The sequence below is a fragment of the Sus scrofa genome, chromosome 8 (genome assembly GCF_000003025.6).
Source record: "Sus scrofa isolate TJ Tabasco breed Duroc chromosome 8, Sscrofa11.1, whole genome shotgun sequence".
Lineage (NCBI taxonomy): Eukaryota > Metazoa > Chordata > Mammalia > Artiodactyla > Suidae > Sus > Sus scrofa.
In genome coordinates, this window is record NC_010450.4 from 113,098,295 (window position 1) to 113,116,080 (window position 17,786).

A 17,786-nucleotide genomic window follows, 5' to 3' on the forward strand; every position below is an offset into this window, starting at 1 on the left:
ATGCAATCTGTTGTTTTTACTTGATAAATTATACTATTTAAAAGGAATATTTTTTTAAGGGGAAAGTGACAAATAAACTAATTCTGATAAACGACAATAATTATAGGCTTCTAAGACTTTTTTAAAAAATCAAGACTGAGCTCTTCTGGCACCCTTGTTGTGGATGAAACAGCAGTCAGTTTAGTGTTTAAATGTTTAAATGTGTTTTAAGAGTGCTTTAATTTTACTTCTATGTGTTTAAGAGTGTTTTATTTTTACTTGCCACTTGGTGTATAATTTAAATTTTGGGTCTCCCATATTTAAATTATGGAAAATTCTCATCTATTTTCTCTTAAAGTCTTCTCTATCGTATATTTTGGGTTCTCTTATTAATTTAAGTAAATTTTGCTTCTGAGCATAGACAGATGGTTAAATAGATCTTAGTCTGTTTGGGCTACTATGACAAAATACCACAGACTGGGTGGCTTATAAACAACAGATATTTATTTCTCACAGTTCAGGAGGCAGGGAAATCTAGAATCAAGATGGCATAGTGGCCCTTGGGCAAGGGCTCTCTTCCTGGTTCATAGCTAGTGACTCCTCACTGTGTCCTCACACAGTGGACAGGGTAAGGATCTCTGTGGGATCTCTTTTAGAAGGCACTAATTCCACTCACAGGGCTCTAGCATCATGATTCAAGCACCTCCCAAAGACCCACCTCCCAACATCAGCATCTTTGGGGGTTAGAATTTCAGACCACAGTGGATATTTAGATACATAGATACATAGACAGATACATAGATACAAAGATAGGTGTTGGATCTGTCTCTCTGGGCTGCATCCTACATCTTCCACATCTACTTCTTTTTCAACCATACCCAGGCTACCATTAAATTGGTTTATCTTTTTTTTTTTTTTCCAATGGTCATTTTCAAGATTACTAAAGGATTGTCTTTCAAATCCATTTTTTTCTTGTTTACATTTCAAATCCCTTGCTCTTTAATGGATGTCACTTCTTCATTTATTTTGTAAAGCATAATGAACATACTAACCTTTGTCTGATGGTTTCTTAAAATTATTTAATCTTACCTGAAGAGAATTCACAATCTGATTATTGAGGGCTGCCTTTCTTAGCATTAGTATTGTATTTCTTCATATGTTTTGGAATTTTGATTTCTATACTCATTATGAAGTTTAGTTTGTGTGTTTAGTATGTGTGTGTATGCATGTGTGTGTCTATAATTTTCTCTGTGTGTGTGTCTACCTTTATTTCCTCTGTGCTTACCTTTTCTTACTTTATCATTTTCTGTTTGTCTTTAGCTGACCTCCCAGCTGTCTAAACCAGACTTGTCTTAAAAGCATTTTAGGACTTCTGTCCCAGATTTGTGTTGGGAATATCACAGAACTAGGAATCAAACCAGCAGATGCTTTCTTCACTTTCTGATTGAAAGATTCTATTTCTCAGCTTTTAAGCCAGAGATGAAGGTTTTTTCCCAGCTTTCTTTATCATTTACAAGCTCCCAGCTTTAGGAACTGTGTCTGGATCTGATTAGATAGCTTTTGAGTATTTACTCTTTAGGGGATAGAACCTATGGCCACCATTCCTGCTTCTAAGAAGAGCTGGAACTGGGCAGGCTCATGATTTATCCTTGCTCTCCATTTTGCATTTCTGGTCCATTTCTGGCCTGTGGACATGCCCATTTCTTTTTTGAATATAAGTACTTCTTTGTTTCTCTTTTTTTAATATATATAATTGGCCATGTGTTTAGAGTAGAAAGAACAAATCAGAGCATAAACTCATTGTGCTATCTTCACAAATGAATTTTTCATGTGTATTATTTTAATCTTTTTAACTTCTTTACTCCTTCAGGGCAGACATACATCTTATACATGACCTATAGCCTCCGCTCTGTAGAACACAGACATCATAAGTATCAAGTAGTTGATAAATACTTCTTAGTTTAAGTGATTTTGTAAGAGAAAATAATCTGATTCATAATCTTAGAAAGATTGTAGATTATATATCAGAATATGTCAATACATATTTGTGCATGTGTGTGTTTGAGCATGTGGATAAATGTATATTTTTTGTACATATTAGCATCCCAATCATTAATTTACCCATTTATATGATCCTCCTTCTGCTGCCAATCTGGCCGAGGATTCCTTGAATATGATGAAAACTTCTCTTTATTCCAGAATACAGGAAGAAATCAAAATTTTGAATGAGAATTTTGGACTCTGCTATACAGCTGCTTCTCCTAATATTTTCAATTGATTTTATTGTTTAATTATTTTTAATTTCTTATAAAACACAGATGGCCAGGCTTACTCTGTGTAAGGAGTTATTGGGATGTTTTTATTTCTTCTGATAATGTTTCCATGTGGAAGTTGAGAACTCAGAGTCATATTGAGCATCCACTGAGTGCTAAGACCTGTGCTGTTGTACCCTGAACTTTCTAGAGTTTGGAAGTCATCAGTCCAGCTTTGCAACTCATTCTTCAAAACCTGGCAGTTCTGTATTTTCCTTGGCCTCTTTCTTCCAGCAAATTTTATAACAGCTCAATTCTCATTATGGGCTAATTATTCTCTTCTATTTGCCCATATTGTAATTCAGTGGGAGCTATCCCTACCCAAGGAAATGAGGGCAGAAATTATATAATTAAGAATAATGGCTTGAGAGCCATGAATATGCAAGTCTGATACATACTAGCTTGGTGGTCTCCATTGGCAACTCACTGGAAAAAAAAAAAAAAACCTTTTTTCTCCACTTTACAATGAGATCATCATAAAAATTAACATTTATAACATTTATTTGAATGACAGTAATGAGCGAGCCCCTTTAGAAAAATGAGACCAATAGTTATCATCTAAAACCATTGTGGTTTTAACCCAGCAGGTTCTCAATTAGAGAAATTCTAATGTATAAAAGTTCATATTTCATAACTTAGAAATACTATTAATATACTGAAAGCTTCAAAAAGAATTTTCTGAAGAAACGTGGAACCTCAACACTACCACTTTGCTTAGCGAAGGCTTTCTTAGTGAGGATATCCAGTCAGGATGATCAAAAATTCTGAATCTTTAGTGTTTCTGAGTAACACTCAAAGGTTAGCAACCTAGCACAGATTTTAGAATTAAATGAAGCTCAAGAGTCATGCTAAAATACCAAAGACATAGTTGGCCTTTTCAAATCTCTGGTCCTTTTCTTATTAGTTAAAATCAGTGACAAAATATATAGAAGTCATTTACTAGCCATTTTGGAACCAAAAATTTTTCTTTTTATTTCAGGGCCTCCAGGGAAGAGAGGTAAGAGGGGCCAAAGAGGAGAATCTGGTAAGTGTCTCTCTCAGCTGTTCTGTGTCATTCATGTCCTGGTTACATTCCCACATCTGTTCCTCCTAATTAGTGATTATATGTCTTCTTTGACGTTGTAAGCCTGTATGCATGCGTGCATGCGTGTGTGTGTGTGTGTGTGTGTGTGTGTGTGTGTGTGGTGTTTAAGTCTTCTCTGTTACACCCTAGAATGTCTTTTTATCTTCTTCTTGCTTCCATCAAATCATAGGAAGGAGAAGTTTGCAAAATATTATTAATTACAGTTGAATAACCCCTAGCACCCAATTTTGGCCTGTTTACTGTGTCGAGTTAAATCTGCCCTTTCAGTTATGGCAGAGGGTTTCTTGGCCGCACACAGGGTGACAACATCACCCTTCTTTCTGTCTACATAGGTGGTCAGTCAGTGCAGGTTCTCTGTGGAAACATCTGCCTGGGGATACTGGGGCATATGTCTTGGCAAGATTTATTATTATTTAATCCAACTGGTTTTGGTACAAGTTTGCCATGCTTTTACTCTCATTCTTTTCAAAATTTGAAAATTTTTATTCCTTTTCTCTAACCATAGAATTGTAGCAATGACAAGAGCCTTAGTAATCAATCTAGCATTTTCATTTTATAGTTGAGGAAATGGCAGTCCAGAGCAGGCAAGGTGGTTCAGCCACAGACACGCAATTTTTTATGAGCAGAACTTAAAACACAACCAATAGTGCTGACAACTCTTTCGAAAGGCTTTGCATTCAAAGTCAAATAAAAACTATTTTTTTTTGGAACCAAGATATTCAAATGAGTGTGTTCACTTACAGTTCTACTAGTTTTTTAAAAGTCTAAGATTCCAAAAATATAAATGACCGCATGAAGTCTTAACAGGCCCTCAGTTCTTCTTTGCAAGATAAGAGAAGGTAATTAAGGTTTGATTTTAGTATACTAAGAAATGTTATTTTCCAGTATTTTCTACAAGTGTTTATAAGTATTAAAAACAATCTATTAAGGGTTAAAACAGTAGCAATACCTGTCGAAAAGAGCAGATAGCAGATTGGGTTTTTTTTTTCTTTTTTTTTTTTGGTCTCATCTCCTCTCCCTTTTGGGAAAATAATGTCAAAGTAAGAAGGTTTTATGAAAATGTAGCTGCTTAATTCCTTTAAATAATTCTCAAAAGTTATCTTCAAATTTTACTGACACTAAATAATTGGAAAGTTGTATAAGTATCCCCTTCTTAAAATGTGAAGTTTTATGATAGAGGATGCTTTATAAATTTGTTTTAAGGAAAAAGAAATGGTAAGATATTTGTGAATACAAATAATCACTGTATTGATCTTTATGTGAAAAGAAAGAAAGAGGATTAAGAAAAAAGTGAATATTCTGTACTTAGGCAGTTTTATGTAAAATATAAAAGTCACTTCTCAGCTTCCTGGCTCCTGAGAACTGATATTTTAATTGAGCATATGGTATGTGAAATATTGAAATTTTCTTAGACTTTGCCTCTGTTTTGATGAGATGAGAATACATAGCTTTAAAGAAACATATAACTATCAGTACTTAGTCTTTTACATGTTGACAGTACTACTGAATGAAAAACATTCTTGGAACAAACAATGGGTGCAATACTGATTTAGTCATTTTAGCAAACTCAAGAAACTTACATTATCAATCGTCTTCAACTGTTCTATCAAAAATGGCCAAAGATCCTCCTGATTCATATTTTATCTAAGTTTTTAGGTATGTAAATTAGACAATCTTTGCTTAAAACTTATGAATCTCTCACTAACTCATATGCAAACCTCAGGGGCTCTGAATGCTTCTTGAAATTTTATGTAAAACTTGGTGTGCACATAGATGTAAATGCATTTTTCTGACATGAATGGTTTTATAGGATCCATGACTTTGAAAAGGAATAAGAATCACAGAATCCTTAAATGACTTCTGTGCCCATGTGGCATATGGTACTGTGTTGATGATTATGACAATGCTCTAATTTTTTATTTCATCTTACTATCTTGCATAGTTACTAATATTTCTCTCCCTTTTTCTTATTCTCTCAACCCATCCCCCACCATAGGTCCTCCTGTAAGTATATTTGCTGCATTTTGACTCTTCAGGATCACGTATGTTAAAACTCTGTTAAAACATCAAAATATAGTCTTCCAATTAGAAACATGTTGATGACATTTATTTATTTATTTACTTATTTAAGTATAGTTAGTTTACAATGTTGTGTCAATTTCTGCTGTATGGTTCATGTCCTTTTAAAAGTAACTTTGGGAAATTATTCTTTCAGTATGCTCTTTTGCGATCATGTGATATATTGGCGTGCAATGTGTGTTAATTAAAAAAAAACCTTTTATTTTTAATATGACAGCAAACCAATTACTCTCTTGGGAATTTTGGAATAACTCATGAAGCTCCTGATGTTAAATACTTTTCCTGAAATTCTGAGGTTTCTTTGCAAGCAAACCTCTAAGCGCTTTCACACTTCTTTTTTCATCTGTTTAAACTTGTGTCTGAAATATTTGCATTTGCCAGTCCACCAAATGGAGATGGCAACGTGATCGTGGAAGTGATACCCCCGGTGGGCCCTTCCTCTGTAAGCAGCACTCCCTTTGAAGTCCCTTGGAGTTTTGCCTGCATAAAGAGCTTGAGTTGGAGCCCTCAGAGAGTTGCACTTTCTTTTTTCTTTCTTGAGTAGGTCATAGCTGCAGCATTCCAGTCTGCTTTACACACACAGGAACAGATTATCTTGTCAGCTTTGAGCTAGATGTGTTTTTGAGTAATATCCTGGATATCTGCTGTCTGACCTCAGTGCTGTACTGTGCACTGTACATTTACAGTAGCAGTGATCATTGGCCTTGAGATATTTTCTCATCCCCAACAGCCAGATTGCTCCAGGGTTCACAGACTCTACATTGGCAACTTATCTAACAGGCTAGCATGGTCCAGGGAGAGGAGCTTAGCATATACTCATTTACTTTATTCAGAGGAAGCATTGGCTTCCAAATATCTTTTGCAGTCTTCCTGCCACGTTCAAGGATAGAGCATAAATCATGTTAGAAATGACTTCGCTCCTGTAACTGACTTTCAGCTCTTGCTTAATGCTAGGCAGATGGCATGCCCCAGGTCTAGGAGCCTTATTCTTTGGCTTCATATTTAAGCCTCTGTCTTTAAAAGTAGAAACAAACCACTACTACCTAGAGGAAACTCTGGAGATTACATCCAGAATAGGGTGGCTTCTTTTTGTGGAAGTAGGTATTAGGCAGGCCAGGAAGTAGTTAAATCTCATTTCTTCCTTTTGATGATGCTCAGCATCCTAGTATTTCCTCTTTGGCCCTTCACAAACTTAGACAACCATATAGCTCTCGCTTTTGGGGGGCCATCTATTATTGCAGCTTCTTTACCTAAGGATTTTAGTTCCTTTTCTTCCTTTTCTTCTTTTGTATGTTTTAAAAAGAGGACTAATATGTTTTAAGTCCCTAGTATACAGCAGGTAATATTATAGGCACTTTACATGCATTGATTTTATCTCACAACAACTTTCTGATGTTACTATCCCTGTTGTTCAGTGAGGAAACTGAGACTTATAGAGGTTAATTAGCAATGGTTGCCCAGCTAAAGAGGGTTTAAAAAGTTGAAATTTAGTTAGATATATCTAATTCCAAATATTTGCTGCTTACCACAGTAATCTCTTCCTTGAAATCATAAGTAGATTATAACATGGATCATTGCTATACAGGTTTGGCAGGCTATGGGTCAAATCATATTTCCTTTTTTTTTTTAATTGAAGTAGAGTTGATTTACACTATTATTTCAAGGTACAACAGTGATTCAGTATCAAATAATATTTCCTTATATAAATATTTACATATTTTATTTTTATTACATATTTTATTTTATTAAAGCATGAAAGCATGACCAAAAAATGTAAATGGCTAACCTATACCATAAGCATTAATACTATGGCATCTTAACTGAATTTTACTGAAGTTATGTATTTAGCAAGTTGCCTCAAATCCAAGAAATAAGGTATAATCATAAGTTTTTACACTTAAAGATAATTCTTGTTGCTCACATTTGATGAGATAAAAAATGATTGATTGTGAAAGAGAGAAAATGTATTTATTGATTGTGGTACCTTTACTAATACAATGAAGTCTCACCATAGTACTGGTGAGCCCGTATCATGGAGCCTTTATGGGTAAAATACCTTGTAATGAAACCTGCTTAAGCCTTCCATTTCTAGCCACCCAAATATGATTTTTAAGAAGTATTTGTTTTTCATCAAATTTTGCTTTAAGGTAAGCGGCTTTATAAAATATTTCCATTTCATTTCTTGCATCTTAATAAAAATGAATGAACAGTGACATTATTATGATTAAATAGGTTGATAAATTTTATATTTATTTAGGTGTAATATCCAGCTATTGATAATTGTAACTTGCAGTGACCATACTTCTCCCATTTTTAGCATCATTTAATTTCATGTGTATTTTTCCTTCTACTTCTTTTCCATAAACTGAAATCTGAAAGTTTCTATAAATTTATTTTTAGAAAATGTTCTATCCCTAATTTTTCATTTAACAAAAAAATATTTATCTCCACAAATAAGACACTGGAGAAAATATCAAGGCTTATGTGACCACTTTAATTATAATTGCCCATTCTGTAAATTAAATGTAAAACACAAAGGTAGCCTGAGAAGTTAAATAGTCTTGTCTGATGGGCAATCATGGCATATAATCTGTATCAGGTAAATCCCTCCAACTTCCTTCTACCAATGAGCATCTGTGGTCCTGCGGTTTCACATGTACAGAAAGATTGTAAAGTGTAACCCTGTGTCCTGATAAGTATTTGCTTATCACTCACTTTGTTGCGAAATGCACTCAATAGTGCAAAAGACTATTGAACGCACTCATTACAACAAATAAATGAAAGATTGCTTTTCCCTGAGGGGCCTTTGCAGATCCCTTTTTTCATTGAAAGTCACCTTTTTTCTTTGCCCTCCTGAACTAATACTCTCAAGTATGATTAAAGGGGGGAAAAAAAACACTTAATAATAACATTGAATTTAGGAACCTTACATTTACATTTTTATTTGACATATTTTGGAAAACTTGGCTATATCACACTAGAATTGTTTGTGGCTAAAGTATTACTTTTGTCAGCTTCTGTATCTTGCATATTGAGATCATTTATAATTTAAAACTTGAAATACAACTTGAATTAGATCTCACAGATTGATTTACTCTTTGGGAAGCTGTTTAGCTTATTACTCAGACTTATGAAGTTTGACAAAAAGGTATTGCTACCACAGGAGTCTTTGCTACAAATGGCTGCAATGGAGCATTTTATGATAATGTATGTAATTTATTTTTATATGAATATCAGGTACTTTTCTTCTATTTTTTTTTTCATACAAGTAATATGCATTAAAAGCACTGCTCTAAAGAAATCCATGCAAGTGCTTTGCACATCTAGCTTGGATTTCACAAATGTATTTGCTAGATATCTTTGCCTGACCATTGTGTTACCTGACTCCAGATGGCATGACCTTGTATCTTCTATTTTAAAACACATTCACGTTTCAATAAGAAGCAAAGAATATGATCAAATTTATAAAAAGACTTCAGGGTTTTTAAATGTAGCAAATTGTACATTAGTCTTGACCTTTTTTTAAGAGTCAGCGGGGGGTGCCCTCTCTCTGTCCTTTGGTCCCCAAAGGAAGTGCCATTCTCACAGTCACAGATAACAGGGTCAAACGGGTCCTATAACTGAGGCCAGAACAGAGTCAGGAGATCTGTTTTAACTGGCTTTTCTATTTGTATCAGTCTATGGAGCCCTATACTTGTGCTTGACTGACAGAGAGATGACGTTATTGTTGGTAGTGTAGAGCCCTCTGAGGTGTGAAATACGATGCCATTGTGCAGCCTGTTCTGTCCTATCCACCTTCAACAATTGTCAGCCTAACGTGAAGCTCAGCATCTTGTGGACAGATGAATGAAGCAGACTTAGCCAAGTTTAGCTTACAATGCTATTTCTGCCAGTGTGGTAGATGAATTAGGAAAAGAAATCTCTGTAGAACTTTTAGATGAGAACTCTGATACCTTTACTCCATGTTGAAAAAAAATATGACTTTTAAATCAATAGTAAATTTTTTCCAGATACTCTCATAACCACAATTTATAATGACTACCTTATACACGTTGCTTAATGTACCAATTCTCATACCAGCCCTGTGAACTAGAGATATATTATACCCATTTGACAGAGGAGGAGACTGAGGGTTAGTCAAGTACATTAGCCCGAGGACTCACATGTGATAGGAGGCAGAATCAGAGCTGGAAGCCAGGTCTGAGTGTCTTCGAAGTCCATTTCTATCTCCCCCATATTTCTACAAGTTGTTTTTCAGGCAAGTAAGCTTGAAATGTTATCATCCTCTTTGCAGGTATCTTCTTTGTTGTATCTTACCCCACTTTCTTTCCTCCTTTTTCTTTTTCTTTTTTTGCTTTGTAGGGCCGTACCCACAGTATATGGAAGTACCCAGGCCAGGGGTCAAATTGGAGCTGTAGCTGCCTGCTTATGTCACAGACACAGCCACACAGGATCCGAGCTGCATCTGCAACCTACGCCACAGCTCACGGCAACACCAGATCCTTAATCCACCGAGTGAGGCCAGGGATTGAACCTGTATCCTCATGGATCCTAGTCAGGTTGGTTAACCTCTGAGCCACAGAGGGAGCTCCATTACCCTATGTTCTACTATCTGAGATTCATTTTAGGCTTTTCTTAGTTTTCTGTAGATCTCACATCTCATATGTGATCTTTCATACTGCTCTTTACTAAAGACAAATTTGTGAATCATCTAATTCTTATCTACTTCAAGTAAATTGTGTGCAGATATGAGTGTTGGCCCTTGAGTTGAGAAAACTGAGTATAAAATTGTTAGGGAGTTTTTTCAGCAAATGTTCCTTTAATTGCTTTTGTATATTTTTGTTTAATTATTAAAATATTTTCTATTTCTATTTGAGCTCAAAGAGTGTGCTTTTGAATGTGTGGTTACTGTTACTTTTTCTATAATAATATGTCATTGTTGATGGAGGGGGCAAACCACTTATCTTGTAGGAAATGGTGTTGCCACAAAATACCAGGATGGCTTGATTAATTCAGAGGTCGTCACCATAACAAACCAGAGGAAGAACTGGACAAACCTGGGGAATTAATTTATGTTGGTGGCTGTTTGGGAGGAGAGTTGTAGTAGAATGACCATAGGTTGTCAGAGATGGGTAGTTCATTCTGGGACCCTACACACAGATTTGCCTCCTGGAACAAAAGGTAGATAAAGAGATATGACTATAATTCTTACTTAGAATAGATTCCCCAGTGTCTTTTCCCGTCTTCTGTTTTGAGTGGGTCAAGCTGCCACGTTTGAAGAAGGAATATGTGTTCAGTGGCAATTTGTTTCAATCCTGCCTCTGATACTGTTTGTGTAGATTTAGATCCAGATTAAGCAGAACTTTGAAATTCTTGAAGGGGCAGAGATAATGGATAAAGATCCCCCAAAATTGAAATAAATAAAGGGGTTAAACTGAAAAGAGAAGAAAAAAAGAGGAGGAGGATGGGGGGAAATAGACATACAAAAATATTGACAGTATATTTTCTGCAAGGATTATTCTTTCTTGTGGTTTATTTCTGGATACCATCTGTTTTAGAACAACTTTAGCTGTTATAACAGACAAATTCTGAGATGTTAGTGGCTTGCCACAATAGACATTTATTTCTTATACAGAGTGAAGGGCAAGGCTTCTTGCACGGATCCAGACACAGAGACTCTGCCATCTTTCATATGCGTGTTCTGAGGTTACCCTGGGCATAAGCTTACAGTGTTCAGATAAAATAAATAACGATAATGGAGGGTCAGATGGGAGGATTCTTTTGGCCAGCACTAGAAGTACAAGATTTTATGGTTTAGAGTACCTCTGACCGCATTCCTTTGGCAAGTGTCAAGTCAAATTATCATACCTACCTGCAAGGGAGAGAGAGAAAAATGTAGCTGTGGGCTCAGAAGAAAAAGTAAACAAAGTTGGTTAACAGCCAATGCCTGATGCCCTGTCTGGAAATCATTTCTTAAGAAATTAAGAGAACCAGAAATCCCCAAAGAGATGTACATAGGTATGTCACTTGGGAAATAATGAAACCTCTGTCTTTGTAAAGTTGTAGAAAAGGAAAATTTCATCAAAACTATTCTCATTAGAAACTTTGAACAGAAAAATGAAAAGGAAGAGAATTTTTGTAAAAAGAGCGATGTAAAAGTTAGGAGATGGTTGGTAAAAAAGAATAGAGTGTGGAGTTCCCGTCATGGCACAGTGGTTAACGAATCCGACTAGGAACCATGAGGTTGCGGGTTCAATCTCTGGCATTGCTCAGTGGGTTAAGGATCCGGCGTTGCCATGAGCTGTGGTGTAGGTCACAGACGCAGCTTGGATCCCGTGTTGCTGTGGCTCTGGTGTAGGCAGGTGGCTGCAGCTCCGATTCAACCCCTAGCTTGGGAACCTCCATGTGCTGCAGGAGCAGCCCTAGAAAAGGCAAAAAGACAAAAAAAAAAAAAAAAGAATAGAGTATGGACACCAGGCTAGAAGCCCCAGACCCCCCAGGCTACTTCATAACTTCATTGATAATGAAGGCTTTTTATCTGTAAACACTTCAAGCACCAACAGATGCTGTTCTAGCTTTTTCCTTCTGTTTCTCATGCCGCTAGGTGACTTCACTACCTTGTATTGGATCCAGAGTGACCTTCTTAACTAGGAACAGACCTGGTTATCTATCTTGTTTCATATTCCCACTTATCTTATATGAGAGTTTAATTTTTTAGTAATACTTCTGGGAAGAAGAAAATGAAATATTTTTTTTTTTAATGGCAGCACCTGTGGCGTATGTAAGTTCCCAAGGTAGGGGTCCTATCAGAGTTGCAGCTGCCAGCCTACAACACAGCTGCAGCAATGCCAGATCCAAGTTGTATCTACAACCTACACCGCAGCTCATGACAATACCGGATCCTTAACCCACTGAGCAAGGCCAAGGATCGAACCTGCATCCTCATGGATACTAGTTGGGTTTTTTCCACTGAGCCACAACAGGAACTCCCTTTTTTTTTTTTTTTTAAATGGCCAAAAATGACATACTTTTAGCATCATTTGTATAAGATCTGAAGAGTGAGCAACTGCCATTCTTAGGGTGGGAAACATGATTACAACAAAAAAGTGAGAGTTTAGGGATGAATCCTCTCTTCCAGAGATTCTTAAGGAATGAATAAGGGAGCGTGAAAGACTGTTTCTTTTTAGACTAAAATGTAAAAAACAAAACAGGTAGCGCAAGGCAATCAGAATTATGAAAAAAGAACTTCTAGTTTTAAAGTCTTTGCTTTTGGCTGCTGACTAGACACCTGCATATTTTTCTAATGTCCAGTCTACAAACAAATGGGGTGTCATGTCAGTCCTTCCTGTTTGACTTCCTTGTGACCAAGTACTTAGTCATGTGGTTGAATTCCTAGGGCTGTCTGCTTATGCAGACCTGTAAAGCCTCATGGGACAAATTAGGGAAGTAATTACACGACTTCTGTGGATTTGTGAGGCAATAACTAGCCCTGGTCAAGAAAGCTACTCTAAAATAAAGTACTTTGAGAAAGTGGTTTGGACACGTTTTTGAATAAATGTTTTGAACAAGGGCAAATGAGTGACTTAAGAGTGCATTATTGTTTCCTCATGAATGGCCAATCATTTAGTAATCTTTGGCAGCATACGATTGCAGAGAAGACCTCAGTGTTCCCATTATTCCAAACTAGCTTTGTAAAATGCTATGATTTCCTCTTACGTAGGAAAGTGAGAGGCTCCTGCTTAATTTCTGATCATATGGATACCGTGACATTTGCCTACATTTGGTCAAAGTTAACTAAGTGACTTTGCTTTGAATTGGGTCCTGAACTATAATATAGAAAGAATTCCTTTCTTTCTTTATTAAATGAACTCTAGTTCTTACTTTGGTGGAATTCTAATCAAGCCTTAGAATCTAAAATGTCTGAGGTTGCCTAAATGTTTTTGTTTTTGTTTTCAGTCATTAAGAATAATATTTTTAATGCCCCCCCTCTTTTTTTAAATGGCTGCACCCACGGCACGTGGAAGTTCCTGGGCCAGGGACTGAATCTGAGCCACAGCTGCAACCTATGCCACAGCCACAGCAATGCTGGATCCTTTAACCCACTCTGCTGGGCCAGAGATGGAAAACGTGCCTCCGCAGTGACCCCAGCCACTGCAGTCAGATTTTTAACCCACTGTGGCCTCGGTAGGAATTCCTTCAATGGACTTTTTATATTCATAATCCTCATACTTTTGAAAGATTTGCTTATGGTTAAATAAAACTTTTTCTTACTTGTTAATACTTTCAATCTCAATACATGTATACATCTCTAGCTTATGTTTCTGCAGAATGTGTTATTAAAAAGTATTTCCAGATGCTCAAGGAAATGAATAAAGGATGGCATTATGGGTTAAAGTCAGGAGGGACTTTAAATGGTTATTAATAATTAGTTCATACAGTTATTTATTTATTTTTTTTATTTTCCCACTGTACAGCAAGGGGGTCAGGTTATCCTTACATATATACATTACAATTACATTTTTCCCCCAGCCTTTCTTCTGTTGCAACATGAGTATCTAGACAAAGTTCTCAATGCTATTCAGCAGGATCTCCTTGTAAATCTATTCTAAGTTGTGTCTGATAAGCCCAAGCTCCCGATCCCTCCCACTCCCTCCCCCTCCCATCAGGCAGCCACAAGTCTCTTCTCCAAGTCCATGATTTTCTTTTCTAAGGAGATGTTCATTTGTGCTGGATATTAGATTCCAGTTATAAGTGATATCATATGGTATTTGTCTTTGTCTTTCTGGCTCATTTCACTCAGTATGAGATTCTCTAGCTCCATCCATGTTGCTGCAAATGGCATGATGTCATTCTTTTTTATGGCTGAGTAGTATTCCATTGTCATACAGTTATTTAAAATATAGTGCCCATTCATTTACTGATTCCTTCATCATACTCAATATATTGAGTGTCTAATATGTGCCATGCCCTCTGCTATATATGACGAGGATTAAAATAGCATATAAACATAGCCACTGTCTTCAAAGTCCTTAGGGTCTAGTGGGAACAAAACAAAACAAAAGCATAGTGATATTATGTGAGAAATATGCTCAGAATATATCAAGATACAATGGGAGATCCATAGAGGGGTAAATCATCCATATTTGGGTGGGGAGGGGATCCAGATGCCTCTGGATCTGAGATAAGTCAAGGACTTGTCAAAGTGAAAAATCTAAGTAGTGCAGTGTTTCAGTGGGGGCTAGCATGTCCAAAGCCTTTGAGAGACAAGACAGGATGTCATTTAGGGAAAGTGCTTAATAAGTAAGGTTGAAATGTATAGTTCAAGGAGGAGATTAGGAAGTAAATAGAAAGCAGAGCTTGGCATTGGATAAGAGTGCGAAAGACCTTGCAAGCCCTGCTTAGTAATTACCCTAGGTGTATAAAATCTGACGGATTTAAGAAGTGGGGTAGCTTGGTCAGACAAACATCCTAGGAAGATCACTCTTGCTATAAGGACAGGAGAAAGAGAAATGGGAAGAGAGAAATGGTGAAGTATTGTTGCAGTTATTTTGGTGAGAAATAAAATGGCCCGATATATAGAAAATGGGGGAGATTCAGGTGGTATTAACGAGGTAGAAATGACAGAGTGTGTGACTAGGTGTAGGGGTGAGGAAGAGGGAGAAGTGGGGGTGGTTCTCAGGCCTTGCTCCTGTCAGGCCATGGGATAGAGACTAAAGAAGGAAGAGCACAGTTGGGGAGGACAGATGATGTGAGGTCTGAAGTGGAGTGGCTGAGTTTTTGATGCACAGGAGACGTCCATATGGAAGTACGCAATATCTAGGTGGCTCTCTTGGTGTTCCACTTGGGAGAGATCTGAGCTGGAGTGAGAACCTTAGGAATAATCACAATATAGCTGGTTGTTGAAGGGATTGAAGCAGATTAGGCTACTAAGCTCATGAATATGTACATCCCTACCCTCTCCCTGCTTAAGAGTCTATCATTTAAGAAATAGGTGGGAAAATTGGAGCCCTTAAAAGAGACTGAGATAGAGTGTGTAGAGAGGTGGGAGGAGAATTAGGACATATGCCTGTCACAGGAGATACAGAGGAAAACGTCTCAATGCAGAGAATGTTAAATAATGTCAGATACTGCCAATTGGCAAATAGGATAAAGACTGAGATGTAGCTGCTGTATTTATAATAAAAAGAGCCTTAGTGCTGCCTTTCCCAGCATCCCCATGCACATTAATCAACATTGCTTTGTTCCCCGACTGTGGTCTACACTGATCAGCCACTTCCCCCAGAGCAAGTAAAATGGATGTAATAATACAAATAATAATACAAATCAACCACCACTGGAAAAATCCATGTGTCCTGAGGACAGTACTTTTTTTTTTCCAAATGACAACAGACTTAGCAGTTTAAATTTTAATTTTCATTGCAAAAGCTGTGGGCACTTGGTAAGCAGTAAATGAAAGCCTATTCAGAATGACTGGTCTGAGGGTGATTTGTAGGGTAGCTGCTGGAGGAAACATTAAAAAAGACAGGGCTGGGCTAAAGGCATCCCTAGGATAGGCTTCATCTGAGAAAAACTACCAAGGAAGAGTTAGAGGATTTATAGAATGGATAGGAGTAAACCAGAGGAGAAGTGAAGGATGGTTCTACAGTGAAGACAAACTTGGACACTACAGGAGCAGTAACTCAAAAAAGGAGATTTTAGAGGGGAAAAAAGATTTAGTGTTGAGTATTTTGAGTTTGAGTTATTGGTAAAATATCCAAGTGGAGGTATTTATTGACTTTGAAAGATATCAAACTTTTCTCTGTGTGATCAACAATGGTCATTACTTGGGGCTGTATATTCTCTCTACACTGTATTGCTGGTGTAGGTAGAGGGCAGATGCTCCTGCAAAATGATGAAGAGAAAGACTGGAAAGAATCCACTGAGTTTTCCAATAAAAATGACCTTGGTGTTTGCATCAGTCAGGGTTCTCCAGAGAAGTAGAACCAATAGAATAGCTACCGAGAGAGAGATTTAATTTAGGGAGTTTGCTTACACAATTTTAGAGCTGGTAAGTCTGAAATACATAGGTAAGGCCAGTAGACTGGAACCTGAGACAAAGTGTCTCTGTTACAATCTTGAGGCAAAATTACTTCTCTGGGAAACCTCAGTTTTTGCTCTTACAGCCTATGGCCAATTGGATTAAGCCCATCTGTCATATTAGTGAGGGCAATCTGCTTTACCTAAAGTCAACTGATTGTAAATGTCGATCACATCTGTAAAACATCGTCAAACCAACATCTTGAGTAGCGTTGGACCTAACAACCAGACAACATAGCCTAGCTATACGTTCACACAAAATTAACCCTGTCAGTGACATTTTTAAATAAGTACCTGTTCAAGCTGCACTTCTTCAGGCTGTTGAACATGCACAGGTATCTCCTGACACCTGTCCTCTATTGCTGTCTTCCCTCTTCTCTGTAAATCCTTCATCCTTCATCTAACATCCTTGATTCAGCTTTTATATTCCGTCCGCATAGCCTTCAACCTTGCGGTAATACATCCTTCCCTTGACAGGCATTCTTGGCTAATAATTATGCAATATGTTTAATCAGAAGTTAAAGATCCAAAGCCCTTTCATATAGATCATTTGAAGCTACCACCCTGTGAAGAGGCAGGCAGGGCTGATGATATTGCTGTCTTTTGCTCACTAGCCGTTAAGTAGGGCTCAGAGAAGGGGGTGACTTAATGTGAATCTCATGGCTCCTAAGTGGCATGTGGGCAGCCCTGAGCTCTAGAGTGCTTATATTTGATCTTTCTATAGCAAATAAATACAGATCTGAAAACTTGTAGATAAAGAGAATAAGAGTCTCCTCCTTGAATGTGAGGATAAAACACCTATGAGGAAAACTGGCATTTAGAACTGGTGTAAAAGAAAGCATTTGGTGATAGCATTTCTGCTGCCCAGAGCCCACACGCAGATTGAGGAAAAAGATGATCATGGAGCAGCATGAGCTGGCTGGGGACCGAGGTGAGCAGGAGTCAGGAGGTTCAAGGGAGACACTGCAGACCAAACCAGAGAGGCAGCGGGCTTGCTCTTCATCATCCCAGCCCCCCCTGTGCTCAGCCTTCCTCCTGGCTTTTGACTGGTCACGTTTTACAGTCTTTTGTGGCTGGAGAGCAGCCCTAGGAAAACTGAGGCATCTGTACAAAGCGGCTGAGTCACCACTTCTTTCTATTAATAAACAAATGAAAGCCACATTTGTGCAGCTAACCCACAGAAAATGAAGGAGAATGTTTGGCAGGCACAGCAGAAACCCAATCTGGAAACTACAAATTTAAAAACAATTATTTTA

General features: G+C 37.4%; 1 protein-coding gene across 1 annotated transcript in view; it reads left to right on the forward strand.

Annotated features, from left to right (window-relative positions):
- The window catches only part of COL25A1 (collagen type XXV alpha 1 chain), a 469,169-nt gene that overhangs the window by 231,698 nt on the left and 219,685 nt on the right, over window positions 1-17,786 (forward strand). The window contains 2 exon segments of the mRNA XM_021101684.1: window positions 3,271-3,315; window positions 5,372-5,379. Of these exon segments, the coding sequence (XP_020957343.1) occupies window positions 3,271-3,315; window positions 5,372-5,379 (53 nt within the window).